This window comes from Bacillus rossius, chromosome 5 (genome assembly GCF_032445375.1).
Source record: "Bacillus rossius redtenbacheri isolate Brsri chromosome 5, Brsri_v3, whole genome shotgun sequence".
Classification (NCBI taxonomy): domain Eukaryota; kingdom Metazoa; phylum Arthropoda; class Insecta; order Phasmatodea; family Bacillidae; genus Bacillus; species Bacillus rossius.
This window is the reverse complement of record NC_086333.1, coordinates 38310392-38329047: the sequence shown is the minus strand read 5'-3', so window position 1 is coordinate 38329047 and position 18656 is coordinate 38310392. Positions and strand designations below refer to the sequence as shown.

The following is an 18656-nucleotide window of genomic DNA, read 5'->3' as shown; positions in this document are numbered from 1 at the left end:
ATTCGGTAAAACACTCTTCATTCATTCGTAAATAATTACGAAAATCATCTGATCCCAATTCTTTGATAAAGTTGACATGGGTAAATCTTTTATGTTGTCGGTACATATTCTTCGTCCAAAATCTTCTCTTCTGTCGAATTTTATTTTCACATGTGATAACCAAAACACTTAATGCTAATCCAATTTTTTGTGGTTTGGAAAGATACGGAGGCATATTAAAGCACAACCCGCACTCTCGGCACAACACCAACGACTGGAGCAGTTCAGACAAGTCAGTCTGAAGGTGTATAGCCTCTGTCGAACTTCAGACGGTCTGCCTGTTTTGTCTTGTCTGTCTGATAGTGTGAAACAGGCTTTACCAAACTGTTTGGAATAGAATGGCAATCCAGCAATTCAGTGAACGACCTGCACAGAATCCCTAGTCATAACGGGACGCATGCCGGTGGAAGGGGCGAGTTGGTTGTAGTTTTATTTGCCACTCACATTGTAAATATTAGCACTGCATCTTACCCTCTTTTTTTTTTTTACATACGCGGGAGAAAAGACAGTTGTCTCATTCTGATATAACCATTATGAATGCAAGAATTATTTACAGGTGTAAACTATGCAGTGCTTGGTATACGAGTGTTTATACAGACTATTTAAATACGCAGTACCAACTCAGCCTCTTCATAAATTGTAACATGAAAATGTCTGCAATTATGAGTTTCGTGTTCATTAACCAAATTAAAAAAAAAATTAAATGTTCGTTATAATAACAAGTTTAACAAGTGTCCGTTAATGGAGGGCTTACTATAAACTTATTTAAGATTTTAAAGGTATTAATTTTGGACATCATAGTATTTTTAACACTTTTCAATATTTGTAAGCTATTAAATAAAGCATAAACAAAATCAGTTTTATATTATGCATAGCTCTCATCATTGAAGAGTCCTTTAACTTCTGAATTTTATTTCAGTTGTTTTGCAAGTTAGTTTGATTGCAAAAAAAAATTTTAAAAACTACAAGTAAATATAAAATTTAAAGTTGTGTAACTGTCTGAAACACGTAAAAAAAACATACTAATATCCATGTTGTCATATCTCTTCTGAGTTTTTTTGTTGCTATGTTTACGCCCACAGCACTGCCTCTGAGAGGACTCCTTAGAAGTAGATGTTGGTACAGGTTACACAAAGTGTCTGGCATGCAGTCACAGGTGGTCTGGAATCCCAGCTGGGGCCTCGGCCGAGAACCAGCCACCTTTCGAGGGTAGCAGTTTTGCGCTACACTCCTCTATCATTTGCTTTATCACATTTTTGTTTGAAGAATGCTGCGACTTGGAAGAAGTCCGGTGTCCAGCGTTCACCCCACTTTCTCACTAGGCTTCCCCCTCGCAACTCACTGCCCCAGCTCTCCCCTAACTCCCACCACGCTCATACTTGATACACCCTAACTAGCCTTCGTCCTTTATAGGCTCGCCCACCCCATTTCCTTCAACAGCTCTGTTGGGCTATTAATAAATACTTTTCCTTCTCATCACTATGAATTCTCCTCCACTTTCCCTTCACCCACATAGCTGCTCTCCTCTGCACCCACTCCTGTTCCCTGTCAAGCACTGCTATATATGGATACCATATTGCTGTAGCATGCTCCGGCACAGGGCATACCATGGTTCCTTTATTCTTTTCCTTTATAACACTGCTCCCCTTCTAAGCACCTAGCCCAGCAAACCCAGGGCCTGCCTGCTCTTCTGAACTACCTGCTCCCCCCCAAAGGTTTCCTTGAAACACTACCCCTAGATACTTATAGCTTTGAATTTCACCTATTACTTCTTTTTCCTAGTAAATATAACCATTTTTGTCTTGCTATGTTTATCTTCATGTCATTTATTTCTACACACTCTTCCAGTTCATCCAAATCCTCCCTCTGCATCTCTAACCACACAGTGATCAGCAGTCTCATGCACCCTTTAAGCCCTATCGTTCATCACAAAGCATTCCTGACATGAAACTTCCCTGCTCAGACATCTCATCATCCACACGGACCCTATAAAATGACTAATGTAAAAGACTTTTAAAGTAACAAACATATGACAGTACAAAAGCAAATATCTAGATTGTTTTATTTTGTTTATATGACACATACCATTTGCCATAAAAATGCTGACCTATAATTAATGGAGATGAGGAAACAGCGCAAATCAAAACAATGTCATCTATAAATTAACAAGTTTAATATTTATGGAGTATGTGACCTTCACTTTGTACAGAACTTTACAACTTTAAACAATGGAAGATATGATATTTATCAATACCAAAACAATACGACATCACATACAGTATGATGAGTATGTTATATAATATTCAACCAAATGGCACTTATCAACAATTTACTTCCTGTTTTCACATGAAAACCACTAATATGCTACATGTTGTTGAACATTAAGGTGTTTCAAAATAACATTCATAAGAAATAGTCTGAAAAAAGTTCACCTTCCAAACCATGCTGCTTGTTTGAAAGTTTTACGGGTAATACAAGCACAAGTACATCATCTTTCTTTCACATCAGTTGTGCTAAAGATTCTTCGTTTTTCGCTTATAAAAAATGAAGTCATTAGCCAAGTTATTTTCATGGGTAACTTCACTGTCCACGTCATAACCCTTAGATTCCATGAACTCTCTCAGATAGCTTTTCCCATCGTCTTCTCCAACTTTCACATGAAAGAATTCCACAGACAAGGTCTGAAAAACAAAACAGAAAAAACATAAACCATAATTATGATACACTTTACACAAAAGGTTGTCTTAAAATATGAGTGTGGATAGCAAAATGTTGGAAGGATCCGTGGTTCCATTACACAAAACAAGTACATAGCATTACTGTGCAAGTAATACTGCTGGAATGGTAATATGGAGTTTGACTGCCTCATTAACTTATACAATAAAATTAAACTAATTAAAAAATTACATTGTAGAACAGTGATGGCAACTTCAGTCATTTAGAGGGCCTTACATATTTTATAAAGCAGAGATGCCAAGTACTACGGATTTTCCGTAGTTTCTACGATTTTCGTTACTTGACTACGGCAATACGGATGGTAGGTTAAAACTACAGATTTTATGCATTTTATGGTTTTTCGGTTTGTTTACATTACGTCGCAGCAATATGTGGTATGTTGTGTTCGTGTTCCATAGATGTATGCATGTGTGATGTCACACTTGTGAAACAAAATGCCCTAGACTCACTTTTCGTAACATTTTATTTTACAGTGTCCAGTAATGACTCAATATATCTAAGCCGTTTCATTTTGCTTTGTTATTTTCCGGTGTGTCGGTTAGGTTATGTGTGTATTGATTCCGTGTGTATGCTACACTACATTTGGTGTGTTATTTGCGATATAATGACAGAAAATGTTGAAACGTAAAAGTTCTATCACTGAAAATATGTGCGAGCCTTCAAGTTCGAAGAAATCTAACGGGCTACCGAATCAGCATTATCGGAGATCTTACACGGAAGAATATCCATGCCTACAACCTTCAAAAATGTCTACAAACAAAATGTTTTGTGAGACGTGCAAAGGTGATTTTTCTGTAAAACACGGTGGACGCGATGATTGTCGCATCCAAAAAACATGAAGAAAATGGTCGCCTTAGAGGTCAGTGTAAACCACTAACCTCTTTTTTCACATCTGCTGAAGACACGAGTGTTATTCGTGCAGTGTGTTATTTCACACGATTTCTCATTGAACACAATTTGTCGTTATCAGCAGCTGATCATGCAAAACAGTTATTTAAAGCAATGTTTCATGACTCAAACATAGCAGACAAATATTTTTGTGGGAGAACAAAAACCACCGCAATTGTGAAGAGCATGCCTGATGAAACGGTCACAGGCATCATAAATAGGATTCAGAACGCACCCTTTTTTTTTTGGCAACAGACAGCAGCAATGACAATGATTGTAAATTGTATCCTTTTGTGGTTACATATTATTGTGAAGGAACAGGTTATGACACTTCAGCTTTCACTCGTTGAGTGTTTTGACAACACAGAGGAAGGAATATTTAAGATATTAGACAAAGAGTTGAAAATTATGTCATTGAAGTGGGAAAAATGTGTGTCATTTGGATGTGATAATGCCAACACCATGATTGGCAAGAATAAGGGTGTTCTTGCATTTCTGAAGCAGCAGCATCCTGCAATGATAATACGGGGCTGTGTGTGTCATCTGCTTCATTTGGCATCAAAGAAAGCAACAAAAACATTGGAATTGGCTTTCAACATTGAATCATTCTTGGTAGATGTATATTTTTATCTTGAAAAGAGCTCTAAAAGAAAAATGCATTTGAAAGTTTGCCAAGAGATGTGTGGACCTGAACTTAAAAGCCATAAGATACTGAAGCATGTTAGCACTAGGTGGTTATTTTCTCTAAATTGCAAGTTACCTTTAATTTAAGGCCGTGTTTTGATTGTTTTATTTGTTTAGCAGACATTATTTGTTCAAATACGGTATCAACCCTACCCAGTCTCCTATTTCGGAAAATTTTTCTTAAAATAATATTGGTATTTATACCAGTAAAATAGTTTAAATAGCACCATTTTGCACTTACTAAACAAAATTTTCCCGGGGGAGGGCCCCCGAACCACCACCCCCCCCCTTTTCACTCTTTATTAAGCCAATTGTTGCTCACTACTGACAGGCACTCCATTAGGTTGGCATCTCTGTATAAAGTAATCAGAGAGCTGCAACAATCTTAACTTTGATAGCTTTTTATTTAATTTAATTCTTTGCTTGTTTAAAATGCTTGGTTATCTTTTAGGAAACCATATCTGATTAAATATTGAAAAATAAATGTGTTTTACTACATAGTATTTGGACATAACATTGCAAAATACATGCCATACATAAACCAGCAAAATTTTGAGCATTACATTGATAACTTAGTTACTTCTGTGCAATGTCTACCTCAACATATGATTTAGCCACACAAAGGCTACATGTCATCCGGTGTATATTTTTAGTGGTATCACATCATCTTATGTGATACATTTTATACATACACGCGATACAAAAGTAATTTTTCGTCACAAAATTCTATGCAATTTATTTTTAAAATATTATTGTAAATTTTGCAATTATTTGCTGTATGGAAACATAAGAAACTGTTCTGAAAGAATGTGCAACTCTGTGATGGATATCATCAAATTTTGATTAAGTACTAACATCACACTTTCACTGCTAAATAATCTATGATGTTCCTTGTTTCCAACAACAAAACATTGGAAGTATGATAGTGTTTAGCATCGATAATCTTTAATGTTTAGTTTGCAGCGGCCAGCTTATACTGTCAGCGCACGTTGGCTTTCCCTCCCCTCCTCGATTGGTCTCCTTGTTCCTCCTCTCCTTCCCCTTTCGCCCTCCCTCTCCGCCTCTGAGCTTCCTGCGACGGTTTAGCGATTGGAATGGGCAGTCGTCTTCGGGCTCGGCAGGGCGCAGATCTCGCATGCAGGTATGGTTGGCGTTAGATTATTGGAGCGCAGTGACCGTTCCATTAGGCCGTGTTAGCCATGTAGCTTCTTTCCTCTCCTTCTTGGTTAAATTTTTCTTTCGGTTTGTCACTTCTAAATTCTGTTTCGGGTAACCGTTCGTATGTTTTTGCTCAGTGCCAACCATGCCAGTTTATATCTGTGCCTTGTACATTTTCTTTTTTGTGTCCGTGGCTTGCCGCGTTTGACTTATGTACTGTCCCTATTATTATTTTTTACTGTGCTTGCCGTTTTCGATTCCTTTATGAGGTTCTGCCGGGCCCGCTGATGACGGCCGGCCGAGGCGCGAGGCACAGTTTTTGCTCTGTGGTATTCTCGTCGCGCTGGCTGGTCGTTCCCTATTGTAAGATAAGCACTAGTAGACACGGGTGTTAACTAGGTCCTCGCGCGTGTATGTGCGGTGTTCATTCTTGAGTTTGAGTGTAGGTGTTTGTTGTTTTAGTTTATTTTTTCATGTGCCCTAAGTATGGTTTGCTACGAGTAGCTGGCTTATGTTATGAATCGCTACGCGAATACTTCGCCTTTCATTGTAAGGGCCCCTTTTGCCTGACCTGATACTTCGTCATTACGAGTGTCGTTTGACTCTGCGTGTGCTCGCGAGTTTGTAAGCAGCTTACCCTTTCGGCGCTATATTTTTTTTTTTTTGCGTACCACTCTTAAATTTTACTGGTGGCTTATATGATGGTATTTGGGTAGTGATCTTATGAAACTCGTCATTGTATGTTCAAATTCGTGGTAATAAATTTATAAATAATTGTATCTCCTGCTTGAGGCCTTGGGACTCATATCATTATTGAGCTTTGCCATTCTAGAAAGTTTTAGTGACTTTGAGCCTTTCTGTTTGAGTGGTATGTATATTTATATACTCCTGGTATTTTCGATTACTGCATATACTGTCAATTCTCATTAGGGTAACTTGTAATTTGTTGAGGACAGTCCTCCAGTCAATGTTGATGCAACTTGTTTACCCGTTTAGTACGACTTGTTTGTAAACGGCCGTTTGGGCTGTGGGACCGTGTGGTTTGTAATATTGTGGATACTTGCTTGTTCTTTGTCTACCTTGTATGCGGGGTTGTTCTCCTTACGGGGTTTGAGGCCGTGTCCTCTCTCCCATTGTATCATTTTGTTATGATTAGTTGTTTTTTGCAAATAAAGGGCTATTGAAATGGATCGTTAGATGTCTCTCATGTTTTTGCTCACTTCACCCTAGCTCTGCTTTCGTCCCTAACTGAAGGGATGCACTCTAGTTTGGTATTCCCTGCGACTTGAGGGATCTTTTTGTGAATTGCCCCGAGCGCTGAGGTATCACGCTGCGGTGGGGGCTTCTCCCTCCCCGCTAGCCTGCAAGTTTACCGTAACATGGCAGCAAGCAGTGGGTGATGAGACTAAAACATATTTTAAAAATGGAAAGCCGACTTGATCCACAGAATATGTGGTTACAATGTGAATCCAATGATAATCATGTCAGTTTTTATACTGTAGCTTGCATCAGAAAAATTAAGAAAACCTATGGTAGTTATGAAATTTCAATTCTTCCTTTATTATTGGAGTGCATGGTATGACTTTGAAGAAAAATATGTTAAGCACACAAAATCCAACATGAATACATATACTGTGAATTTCGGAAATAAACCAAAATCAATTAGTAAAAATAATAATAATAATTATATATATTGGTACTCAAATTCTACTGTATGAGAAAAAACAAAAACATGTGTGGGTAAACTCATTGATATAGTATATGTATTGTCCAAAGAAGAAATTTTATTTACAAAATTTTCACAGTTTGTTTATACTGAAAAAGGTCATGGTGTTGACCTAGGTAATAATTACAACAATGTTGTAAAACACAGTATATTGGCGAATACACAAAAATTTCAATAAAAGATGATTTGAAAAATGTTGCATACTTCAGAATTTGTGGTGTTCATTCGACAGTGTGTCATTATTAGAGACTTTATTTCTGATAAAGTATGTACATAAAGCTGCTTATGTACAATGTAAATTTCTTAAAATAGCAGATCTAGAAGATGAAATGGCAAAGGGCATTCTCAAATGCTATCACAGGGTCTTTGATCTCAGTATTGCTGATATTGAAAATAAACTTGTGATGTTCCTAGCTGATGGTGCTTCTGTGAATTTGGGTCACTGAAAAGGTGTAGCTGCTTTTCTTAAGAAACTTGCCCACGATTAGCCTATAGCTCACTGCCTCAGTTACCATCTGGAGTTAAGTGTTAAGGACTATGTTCAGACAAGATATCTATCAGATCTATTTGCATTACTATGTAGGATTCGTGAATTCTACATGTTGCCTACACAAATTTGAAAAAAATTGCTTTACTTTTAGGAGACAAAAATGTTACATTAGTAACTACTGCAAGAGTACACGTTGTGAGGAATGTGCGCTGCCACGTGGACAGACAGCTGTTTTCTCACTTCCCCCCACCCTCTGCCAGCCGGTCTTGGATGCTCGCATCTCTTCCGTAGCAGACATTAAAAAATATCTACTGTACGTTACAGCATATCATACGGTGTAATCGTGCCTGCCTTTCAGACTTTCAGACACAATGTTATTCCTGTATCCTGTGATCACTTGAAAAGTAACTTTGTGAACAGCATGTGGAGTGTTAATATTAAGAACTGCTCATATTTTTTATAGACCTACACATGTAAGATATTTCTCACGTAAAAAATACAAGCAAAATATGTATTCTGCCTCCTTTTCCTGCTTATTTTATCACCACTGATACTTTTCTTCTCCCCTCTTTTATTAATTCCCCCAAAGACATGCTAGTATTCAATCTTTACAGGATTGATAGAGGGGTGAAACAGAAGTACTACTGGTTAGACAAGACTTGCACAGGGGCTGGAAGCATTACATGCCTTGTGGTGCAGTTAATCTTCAACAACTCGGCATTAAAAATGTTTATGAACACACATTGACTACCAGAATAAAAGGGAATAAATACAAAGTTCAGTATACGCTTATATTGTTTCATTCTGTTCTTAGGCGTTTGTGCTCAAGAAAAAAATTGTGCTGTAATGACAAACACATTCATTAAAACATACTGTATACACATTTTAGTGCAAGAAAACAGTAAATTTTTGAAAGCCATCATGAATTATTTGTTTGTCTAGCAAGTTGAAAAGAGCTTAGTTGAAAAGAGCTTAGTTGAAAAACTGCTTGTCGTGTCTATGAACAGCATCACCTATGCCATTTCTAAATGCTGTTTACTGGTGAACCTCCCTAGCGGATGTGAGGAATGCGACTGTGTTAAGATAACAAGGGGTTGCTGGCGATTAGCCGTAGGGCAGAGGAAGTTGCTACTCAATCGCTTTTCTTTCTCTCTCATGCTGCATATGGTTGCACTTACTATGCAACACGTGCTGGAAATGTTAAAATGTGGAGGGAAAGGTGAGTATAATTCCAGCCAAGAAATTTCAAATTTCCAGCAGAAATACTGCTGTGCGACTAATGAACAAAGTTTAACTAATGCACTTTTTTTTTAAAAAATGTAATGTCTGATGTCCCAATAACTTACACAATATTATTAACTGTAAAAATGCCTGTTGCATGGGCCTAAAAAATACTAATTTTACCAGGAACGGACTATGCAATACTGGGTGGTGTTTTGGCTTCATCACAGGCAGTAAGGAGAGAAGTGGAAGATGCTGACAGTTTCTCACGAGGAAGGTTGTAAGAGGGGGCAGACAAGATGGTTTGTGTCTATGGGAGGGATGAGCTTTAGCCTTGAAGAATGGTAAACCAGGGGAGGGAGAGGTAAGCCATACAACGTAATGATGCCGCCGCTGCATCCAATTACTACTACTTTTCACCTATGCCACTTTTGACCACTGTTGATTGTTACTTCACACTGCACATTGAATTTGAACAGATAACACCATCCTGTTGCAGTGTGTCTTATATTTTTGTATTTTTCCTTCCTGCATTTTTTACACACCTACTGTACTGAATAAACTGTTACGAATATAATTTATCTTTCAATCCAATGATGGGGGAAAAAAAAGGGGGGGGGGGAGAGAGAGAGAGAGAGAGATATAAAATGTTTAAAATCAACAGCAAGCACAGCTCTAGACAAAATTTAATTTAATTTAATTTAAGCAGGGTGCTTTAAAATGGTGTTAACCACCAGCATGAAAATATCACATAATTACAGGTTTATTATTTCACCTCTTTAGTTCTAGGACTTGCTATCATAATATTAACTTTTTTTTTTTACATATCGATAGAGTATTTTAGATGGGTGTACTCAGCTTAATAGTTTTAGGGAATTCGGAAAGATATCGGCTAAGCCTATGGCGTATGCTAAGAAACCCATCCCAGGGCGACCATGGAAAACCAAAACAGCTGGACCCAGGTGTCACACTACGAGCACACACCTTTTGTAAGGAAGAAGTTTAATAACGAGCAGCTCACCCGAATGTCCACTTTATCAAACGGTATAGTCTTGAGCACATCCAGCTCGTTGCCCTCCACATCCAGGCTGAAGTAATCCACGGTGGTGCGGTTCAACGCTAGCAAGTACGTGTACAGCGGGAAACACTGCACGTCCACATAGCCATCCGCTCTGTAGCCTGCCGGGTAGTCCGATATCTTCCCAATGTTCACAGCTTGCTTGAACGACACCTCAAATACAAACAAATGGATGTTAGAGCACACAGCAATTTCCATGTTAACAGTAAAACTTCCTTACAACAAAAACAGTATCCAACACAAGGTATAAAAATAACTTTTTATAACCAATTGTTAGCTAAATCTTAGTCAAAAATGTACCTAAACAAGTCATTTTCATTCCTACTAAACAAATATTTTTCTCTTTCTTACAATAGAAAAAATAACTGAACTATGCATTATTTTATTTAAAAAACACCATTTAAAATGAAAAAAGTATAAAATAATAAACTTTTTTTTATAACCTAGTCAATCTAAAGAAATCAAGAATACTTACATGAGAAAAATATACACCCACCCTCGAAGTAATGCTGTTCGATTAGCATGGTTTTGAAGTAATGAAGACAATTAGGACATTATTTGAAGTAGTGTAGTCATAAATTCGAAGTAGCGCTGTTTTCTTTTATGTGAATTTTTATTTCCCTACTCGCACAATGGCAATGGCACTTGTGTAGCAATAAATGCAATGCAACAAATTAATAATGTGATGAATCAACAAACATTATTTTGCTCTTTCCTTAATAGCTATTCGCTTCCTTCATTATTTATGTATCTTCAATGACGCCTGTGTTTTCAGCCAACATTTACCTATTTATGCCATTCTGCATGTGAGCTGCAGCTCTGGAGAGTAAAGCTAACTTTCAGGGCTAGTTTATTTCGCGTCTACTATGATGCGCTAGTGGCAAATCATGGAAAACACACATTTAGTAAACAATATAGTCGGGAATTACATTAACAAGTTAAATAATCTTTCTAATAATAAAAAATGTTAAGTTCATGGTTTTTTAATTCATATTAAAACTGAAATATATCTTCTATATTAAAAACATTATTATTTTGTAACTCATAATTTTTTTTAGTGCATACTTAGGAATGCTATGCCCAAGCCCTATATTTAAAAATGTGATACGTGAACTTTTTAAATTTAATTTTAGGTTGTTTAATCCCTAAATGTTATTCAACATTTATTTAAATGTACTTCAAAAGTATTTAGACATATATTTGTACTGAAAAATAATTTTAACAGGAGCGTTGTCTTTATTAAAATGGTAGTTAGCAGGCACACTTATCTAATTGGAAAATGTATTACTTTGATTAACATGCATTCTTAGGGAAACAATGTATTTGATTAGTGCGGTTTTGATTAACAGTCTGTTTTCCTGGAACGAATTAGGGCGTTACTTCGAGGGGCGGGTGTAGCGACAAATATTTCACAGCAGAAACAGAATAACACAGAACCGTGCAATGCTGGTAGAGAATAACTATACAACAAATATTAGTAGAAAACCATGTTTTAAAGACAAACTGGTACATATGTACTTGTAAAAATACAAAGTTATCATAGATATAAAATAAACTAAGATTGCTTGAAAATTTTTCAGTTTTAACTGCTTCAGCAACTGGACCAACATTTTTGTTCGTTTGAACTTGTTTCTGATATTTCTTCAGAACATTATGTTTTGTTGGAACATTATGTTTTGACAAAAACCACTCGCCAGGTGAGTATCGACATTATGCAGTAAACGGAAAAAGTGGTCACTTGAGCCGCAGCAACAGACAACAGTTCGAAGCAGCTGCAGAAGTGAAAGGCTGGAGTGAGGAAGAATGAGCCACAGAACTAGCCTTGGCCCAGCAAGGACCTCCACTAAGCTGCTTCAGACCATACCAGTTCCGAACCAGAAGGAACATGCAATGTTAGCAGATGTCCTTGAAAACTTAAATAATATAAGTACTGGAGTGATATTACAAATAAAGTTAGTAAAGTATAATTTCAACCAAATTAAATTTTTTAAATAAATACTCAGTTTACAATATTAATATAACCATGTGCATAAAATTAATATCTTATTTAGTAAAAATTTTTTTAGATAAATTTTAATTAACAAGGAAATTCAATAAATATGTAATAATTTATAATGCAAATAAATTATACATATAGAAGCATGAGCTCACAAACACTCCTATGAAAACGGCCAGGAGACTACTAAACCTTCCACAGACACTCTCTGCCAACAACAATGCAAGCTTACAAATAACCTGACTTTGTTATACATATGGGAATATAACCTCACTTATATAATACGCTTGATAAGTTTATAAACACAATTTCTACCACTAATATTCAAAATATATAAATATTTTTAATGATATGGACCAGTATTCAATATCAATCCCTAAAATAAAAGTTTTTATAAGCACATATATTATTTTATTTGTATGTAGCCTTTTTTTTTATCAAGTGAAAATTTTCTTGCATGATCAACATGCACTGTAAAAATTCACTCTAATAACTTTTTCATAACGGCACCTAAAGAAATATAACTTCAAAAATTCCCTTTACAGTGGACAAACTGCATGATGTAGCTGCCATTTCTCAAACATTCACTGCCAAAATTGTACTACAATTTTGTTTCCCTAACTGAACGTGGCCATCTGATTGGCTGGGCAGACAGCTAACAGGATTAGGAAGGAATAAAGTTGGGTATTTTTCAAGTGTTTTCCTTTTTTTACAAACCAAAGCTTTTTCTGATGCCCAGCTCACGTAACCCAGGTAAAACCTTTCGTAAAGTATTTTTTTTATGGGTTTGTTGTAAGTTGTTTGCAGTATTATATCCAGTTACAGTATTATATATATCTTTATATCTTTGTTGTTGTACCAATTATTTATTATTGTTCTTATGAGATAAGAATTAATTATTATGAGATTAGCCTATTGGCCTGTTTCGTGTTCGTGCTCCTAGGAACTTGTGTTTGAAAATTGAAATTTATATCTGCATATGTTTTGTATTTGTCGGATTTGTGCGTGGTGTTGCGGCTCCCGTTCTTTTTTTTTTTTTAGTTTGGCGCGCCATCCTTTTTCCCTGTTACCCTTGCTTGCTGTGCCCGACTTCCGCCAGCGATCTTCAGCTTCACCTCACCGAGAGACGTCTCTGTGGGACCTTCCGTTCGCTGCCTACTCCCTACTGGTGTCACCTGCCTGTGAGAGCCCATCGTGCTTCTGCCCATCGTCCTACCATGAACTTGCCTGGCGGCTTCCTCGTCGTGTGGAAGCTCGATGCTGTCTCGCCGCTTCTGGGTCTTGGAGAGCGACCGTGTTGATTCCGGCTGAGTGCTTCCCGCACTGCCGTGAGTCCATGGCTGCCCCTGGCCCTTGCTGGACGGGCTCTGGACATCGTAGCTGACCCCTTCGGCAGCCTGCTAAGGCACTGTGACCTGGTGTTGCCTGCTGGAAACCCCTCCCATGCCTGGGTGGTTGCGACTCGCAGGACCGCCCTGCTCCGAGCCCTAGTTCTGGGCTGAACATCAATTTCATATCTGAACTTCTTACTCCGTATCAGCCGCTGGCTGCTACCGCTGTTCCGAAGACCTGCGTAGCGTGTGCCTACGTCCGAAGCCATCTCGTTGATCGCCGCAGCGATCTCCAGTTTCCAGTCTCCGATGTCAACATCATGAACTTTCTTCATCGTGTGGATCCACATGCTCTCCGGGCAGAGACACTTTAGGGAGGGGGGTTGAAGCAGTGCGGGCACTGCTGAGCGTTCCTTCCCCTCCTTTCCCCTTCCTCTCTAACTTCTCCTTCCTACCCCCCCTCTTCCTCCCTTCCCCACCGCGCCACCAGTGCACTCTGCCGTGTATTGTTCCCGGCCTATATAACCTCGGCACCCGGGCTATTTGCCGCAGTCTTCCGTACATTTGACACGAGGACTGTCACTTGGGGTTGGCGTCGCGTTGGTATGTACTCGGCTGTGAAACTTGACGTCTGTAATTTTCAGTAATTAGTATGATTTCTTGTTCTTGCTTGCGCGCCGTGGCCGCGCTTTCACTTTTTCATTTTTGCCATGTTTATTAATGTTTGTAATTTCTCTTGGACCCTTCAGGTCAGTGCTTAACTGGATTCTTTGCCTTAGTTTCTTTTGCTCACGCCGAGTACTACCGGTAGCTTATGTAACAGTGTTTTTCTGCGGCTGTATATGGGCATGCCATGATTGCTTTGGACACTTCCTGTCAAGCCGCGTCGTAACGGTAATTGTAAATGTAAACTCTTTCTTTCTTTCTCGTTGTTGCCTAGTGGCCTGTATGATTGTGCTACGTTAAACGCGTCGTCAGCTTGCCCCATTTATTGCACCATTGTTTTAGCCTGTATTCCTGCGGGAATCGAATTGTTATTTGCATATTATATGCATTGTATGCATTGTGATTAATAAATTGGATTGCTTGTTATTTCGTATTATCGACCTATATTTTTTGGAGTGATTAATGCATGTTTACACCTAGTGTTGTTGCATATATGGGTTTAACCTTGAAAGTACGCATGCTTGGACACAAAACTGAGCCATTTATTCCACTTTCAAAGCATTTCTTATGGGTGCACTGAAAACTTTGGGGGTGGTGGGGGGGGGGGGGGGAGGGGGAATCCTAAAATCATTAAAAAATAATATTCAAGAACAAAAAAACCAAGCTTAATGTATATTGGTATTGTGACATTTACTAAAAGATACAGTCAAAAAAAAAATTAGAGGGAAAATTATTTCACACGTCTCTAAAATGAAGTTACCTTCATGGGATGTGGTTTGATGCTTAGGCAAGTGGGAGAAAGGAAAGCTTTCCTATTCTTCTTCACCATCTCAGCGAAGTTGGAGGGATCCGCTTCAATCAACAAACCACTCCAACCATATGTGCGTTCAAACACAAGTGTGTTTGACCGCGTTTCACCATCTAGGGCCCCACACTCCACGAAGAAACCATTTTTCTAGTTTAAAATAATAATAAAAAAAATTATACAGATCAGTCACAAATACATACATGACATAGAGGGAAAAAAATTAAATTGAGTACTACAGTTTCAAAAAAAATTAAAGGTCATTTCACATGTCAACCTTTTTGAACATTCAAAGAATAGTGGAGTAAATACTAGTAAGACTGAAACTGTTAATAAGCCATTTGGCAAATTAATTAGTTAGCAAGCACACAACAACATAGCTTGTACATGTTTAAGTGGATAAAGTAAATTAACCTTTCTATTTAACTGTTGAAATAGATTGAAATGCATTGCAACATATGCTAGTTGGCCACACATGTTTTGTTATTTTCACAAAAGATTACTAACTCAAACCTTGAGTAAGAATTATATTCACTGCCAATACAAAAACCAATAGGACAGAATTAATTTTTTTTTTTTTTTAAATCATGTAAGCTAAGCAAATAGCATAACTACGTTTTAAAGTTGATAAACACAAAGTCTTACCTTATAGTTGACTAGATTTAGAATTTTCTTTGACTGACCCATTGAAGTATCATCCAAGTCAGCATCATTCAAGAAGTAAGGAACTTCCTGTGGTGGTGGCTTTATAATGAAATGTTTCAACAGTCGTGCAACTAATCTTGGATCATCTTGTCTGACATCAGGCCCATTTACTTCTTCTTTATCTAAACACAAGTTCAACACTCTCACCGTGAATACTTATATCCAGGGGCCGGAAAAATTAGCATCTTGCTGTAAGGGGTATTTTATCTCACTCATTTAAAAAATAAATGCTTTTTTCAGATAATTATTTTAAAATGTCATTCACTACATTTTAAACTAATTATATGAAGAAGCATTATATATATATATATATATATATATATATATATATATATATATATATATATATATGGTAATTTTAGAAAAAAACAGATGCTAATTTTTCGAGCCCCTACTGATATCAAACTCAATAACAAGATAAGGTGGTTAAGGGAAGCAGAGTGGTTTAAATGGTCAGAACACTCACCTCCCATCAAGACGATCGGTTTTAGTCTCAGCGGGGCTGAACCAGGATTTTAAACAAGTGGGTAACATGGCGGATGTTGTCTTGGCCTGTGGGTTTTCTCAGGGTGCTCCCATTTTCCCCATAAATTCATTCCGTTGCTCCTCCATACCACATCTCACCTCACGCACTCTTCAGGCAGGCCGGAATGACAGGTCTGTCCCTCGGGTAGGGCAGCCGGCTGCTATGAGTGTCTGGCAAATTCCATCCATTAGACCCTGCTTCAGGCGAGAAACTACACGCAGATATTCATTTTTCAACATTAAATACAAAATTGAAACATATTTAATTTTTGTACAAGCATTCTGTAATATTTGCTTGAAAAAATGTTTCAACGGCTTTATGCCCATGCTAAAGGCTATGAGTTTCATTCAAAGTGTACAGTAAGTAAATCTTGTTTACACTCCAAGTAAATCAAAACTAGGAGAACTCACATATTTTACAGTTAACCCTGTTATGATGTGAACTCCCCCACAGTATCAATCACCAGTTTTAGAGACTCGGAGCAGTGTGTGAGCAACACATCCTCAATGGATTAGACAACTTGCTTGCCTGGTGGGGTGCATGCCTATGTTATGGGACCCGCAGTACAAATATCTGCAATGCGGACATTTTCAAATCCACACTTCTGATTGGTCAAGACGCTCTGCGGCACAACCGCCCTTCTCCAACAAGTGTAAAGAGGGGCGCACTGGCGCACACCAGGCAGAACAGAAGCAGAACACCAGCAAGATACACGAGTCATCAGACAGCTAAAGGAAGGCTGTATGACTGTCACTATACTTTGTCACTTCTTCTCATGTCAGCACATAATCTTATTTATGTCTTATGTAACTCTGTATAGGACACGTATGTAAGGTCACTTCTCTGTTGCATCGATGTGTCATGCGGTATCGTGTGAATGCAGCTTGTCCAGTCTGGTATACTCCCGTTTCACTCGTGGTTCTTGCTGGTGTTCTGCTTCTGTTCTGCCTGGTGTTCGCCAGCGCACCTCTCTTTATACTCGTCGGAGAAGGGTGGTTGTGCTGCAGAGCATCGTGACCAATCAGAGGTGCGGATTTGAAAATGTCCGCATTGCAGATATTTGCGCTGCGGTTCCCATAACTCCCAGGCATGCGCCCCGCCAGGCAAGGATGCGTTGCGCACACACTGCTCCGAGTCTCTAAAACTGGTAATTGACAATGTGGCGGAGTTCACACCACAACAATCCATCTGAAATAACTCTGAGAAATGTTTGTTCACTCGAACGAGTTGTCTCATTTGGTACAGTGGGCACTCTTTGATTAATCTGGCACATTATGTAACTCAGAATTGACCAAGTAAAAGCTGTAACTCAGAACTCATAATTGTGTACATTCCATGATGCTTTTTTGAAGGTGATATATAAATCACTGACAATTGTCATCAAAGACTTTCTTAAACAGTAATGCACATATGTATTTTTTTCTTGTCAAAAAGGCACTTCATTACAACTGGTTTTAAATATGATTGTATGGTATATTCATATGTTCTGGTATTTCAAATAAAACTACATGGATGTTCCACAATCTGGCATGGCAGTGATTCAGAACATTCCAAATCAAAAGGCTTTACTGCAGCAGACTGCAAGCTGTCTCCGTAAAGCTAATTTATATCACTGGCTTTTAAGAAAAAATATAAAATTATTATTAAATATTTATTTACAATTTATTTGCATTATTCTGCAAAATCATGAAAAATGTTGAAGTTAACCCTGATATTACGTTTGAAACATATAAGTCAAGGTTACAAGAAATTATATGAGTAGTACAAAACAATTATGGTTGAATGTAATAAAAAATTTATTTTATGATATGTTGAAAGCTTTATATATAATAGACTAGTTATATATTAGGTTAGATGAGGCAGTGAAAACTAATGTGAATTTACACATATATTGATGCATGGTCACTTCAAGAATAAGTTTTCTGTTAACCTTGAAATTGCATGTAGGCATAACTCAAAGTATTCTCCCAAACAGCACAGAATTTGAGACTCACTTCAGAAGTGTAACTTTAACTTTATTGAAACTTTGAAAGACCTATGAAAATTTAATTAAAAGTCAAAATATTTTGTTGTGTGCACACTACAAACTGGTCTGCTATATTTTTAAAGTTTTAGAACAGGCCCTGCACTATTTAAAGACTGGCCACCCGTACTATTAATAGAACACCTTTTACCTTCAGTATGGTTCATCACACTTGGTTTTTCACTGCCAAAGTCCTTGGAGGGTTGCACCAGTACCATCTTCTCTTTGTCGTCCCCAAGCTGACCATAAAGGATGAATATCCCGAAACAGAACACCAGAAAAATGAGAATGACTGTCACCATATTCCGCTTGAGAATCATGGTTCTGTTGAAAACTGGTTAATGCCGATGGTAGTTCATTAAAACCATCTGCTACAGAATTCAGGCACTCGGGTATTCCTGATGGAGAGAAAATGGTTTCATGTGTGCTCTTTCATAACACACACAAAAATGATCTGCAAAAAAAGAACATGTAATAGGACAGGAAAATCAACATTAAAGGCCATTTAAAATAATCAAACTATGTTTCAAATCACTTTAAATTGTTATTCAATTCAAATCGCTCAAACAGCATGAAATATCACT

At 37.7% G+C, this 18656-nt stretch overlaps 1 protein-coding gene across 5 annotated transcripts in view; it reads right to left on the bottom strand.

The window, feature by feature from the left end:
- Nucleotides 1-2195: 2195 nt before the first annotated feature.
- Nucleotides 2196-18656, bottom strand: part of LOC134531718 (uncharacterized) — a 28963-nt gene continuing 12502 nt past the window's right edge. For all 5 annotated transcript variants that reach the window (XM_063367554.1, XM_063367553.1, XM_063367556.1 and 2 more), the window contains 5 exons: nucleotides 18224-18526; nucleotides 15464-15645; nucleotides 14774-14968; nucleotides 9964-10173; nucleotides 2196-2720 (listed from right to left, as the gene is read on the bottom strand). In XM_063367554.1, coding sequence (XP_063223624.1) covers nucleotides 2553-2720; nucleotides 9964-10173; nucleotides 14774-14968; nucleotides 15464-15645; nucleotides 18224-18392 — 924 coding nt within the window. In that variant the 5' untranslated portion in view covers nucleotides 18393-18526 and the 3' untranslated portion in view covers nucleotides 2196-2552. The remainder of the gene's footprint in view (nucleotides 2721-9963; nucleotides 10174-14773; nucleotides 14969-15463; nucleotides 15646-18223; nucleotides 18527-18656) is intronic.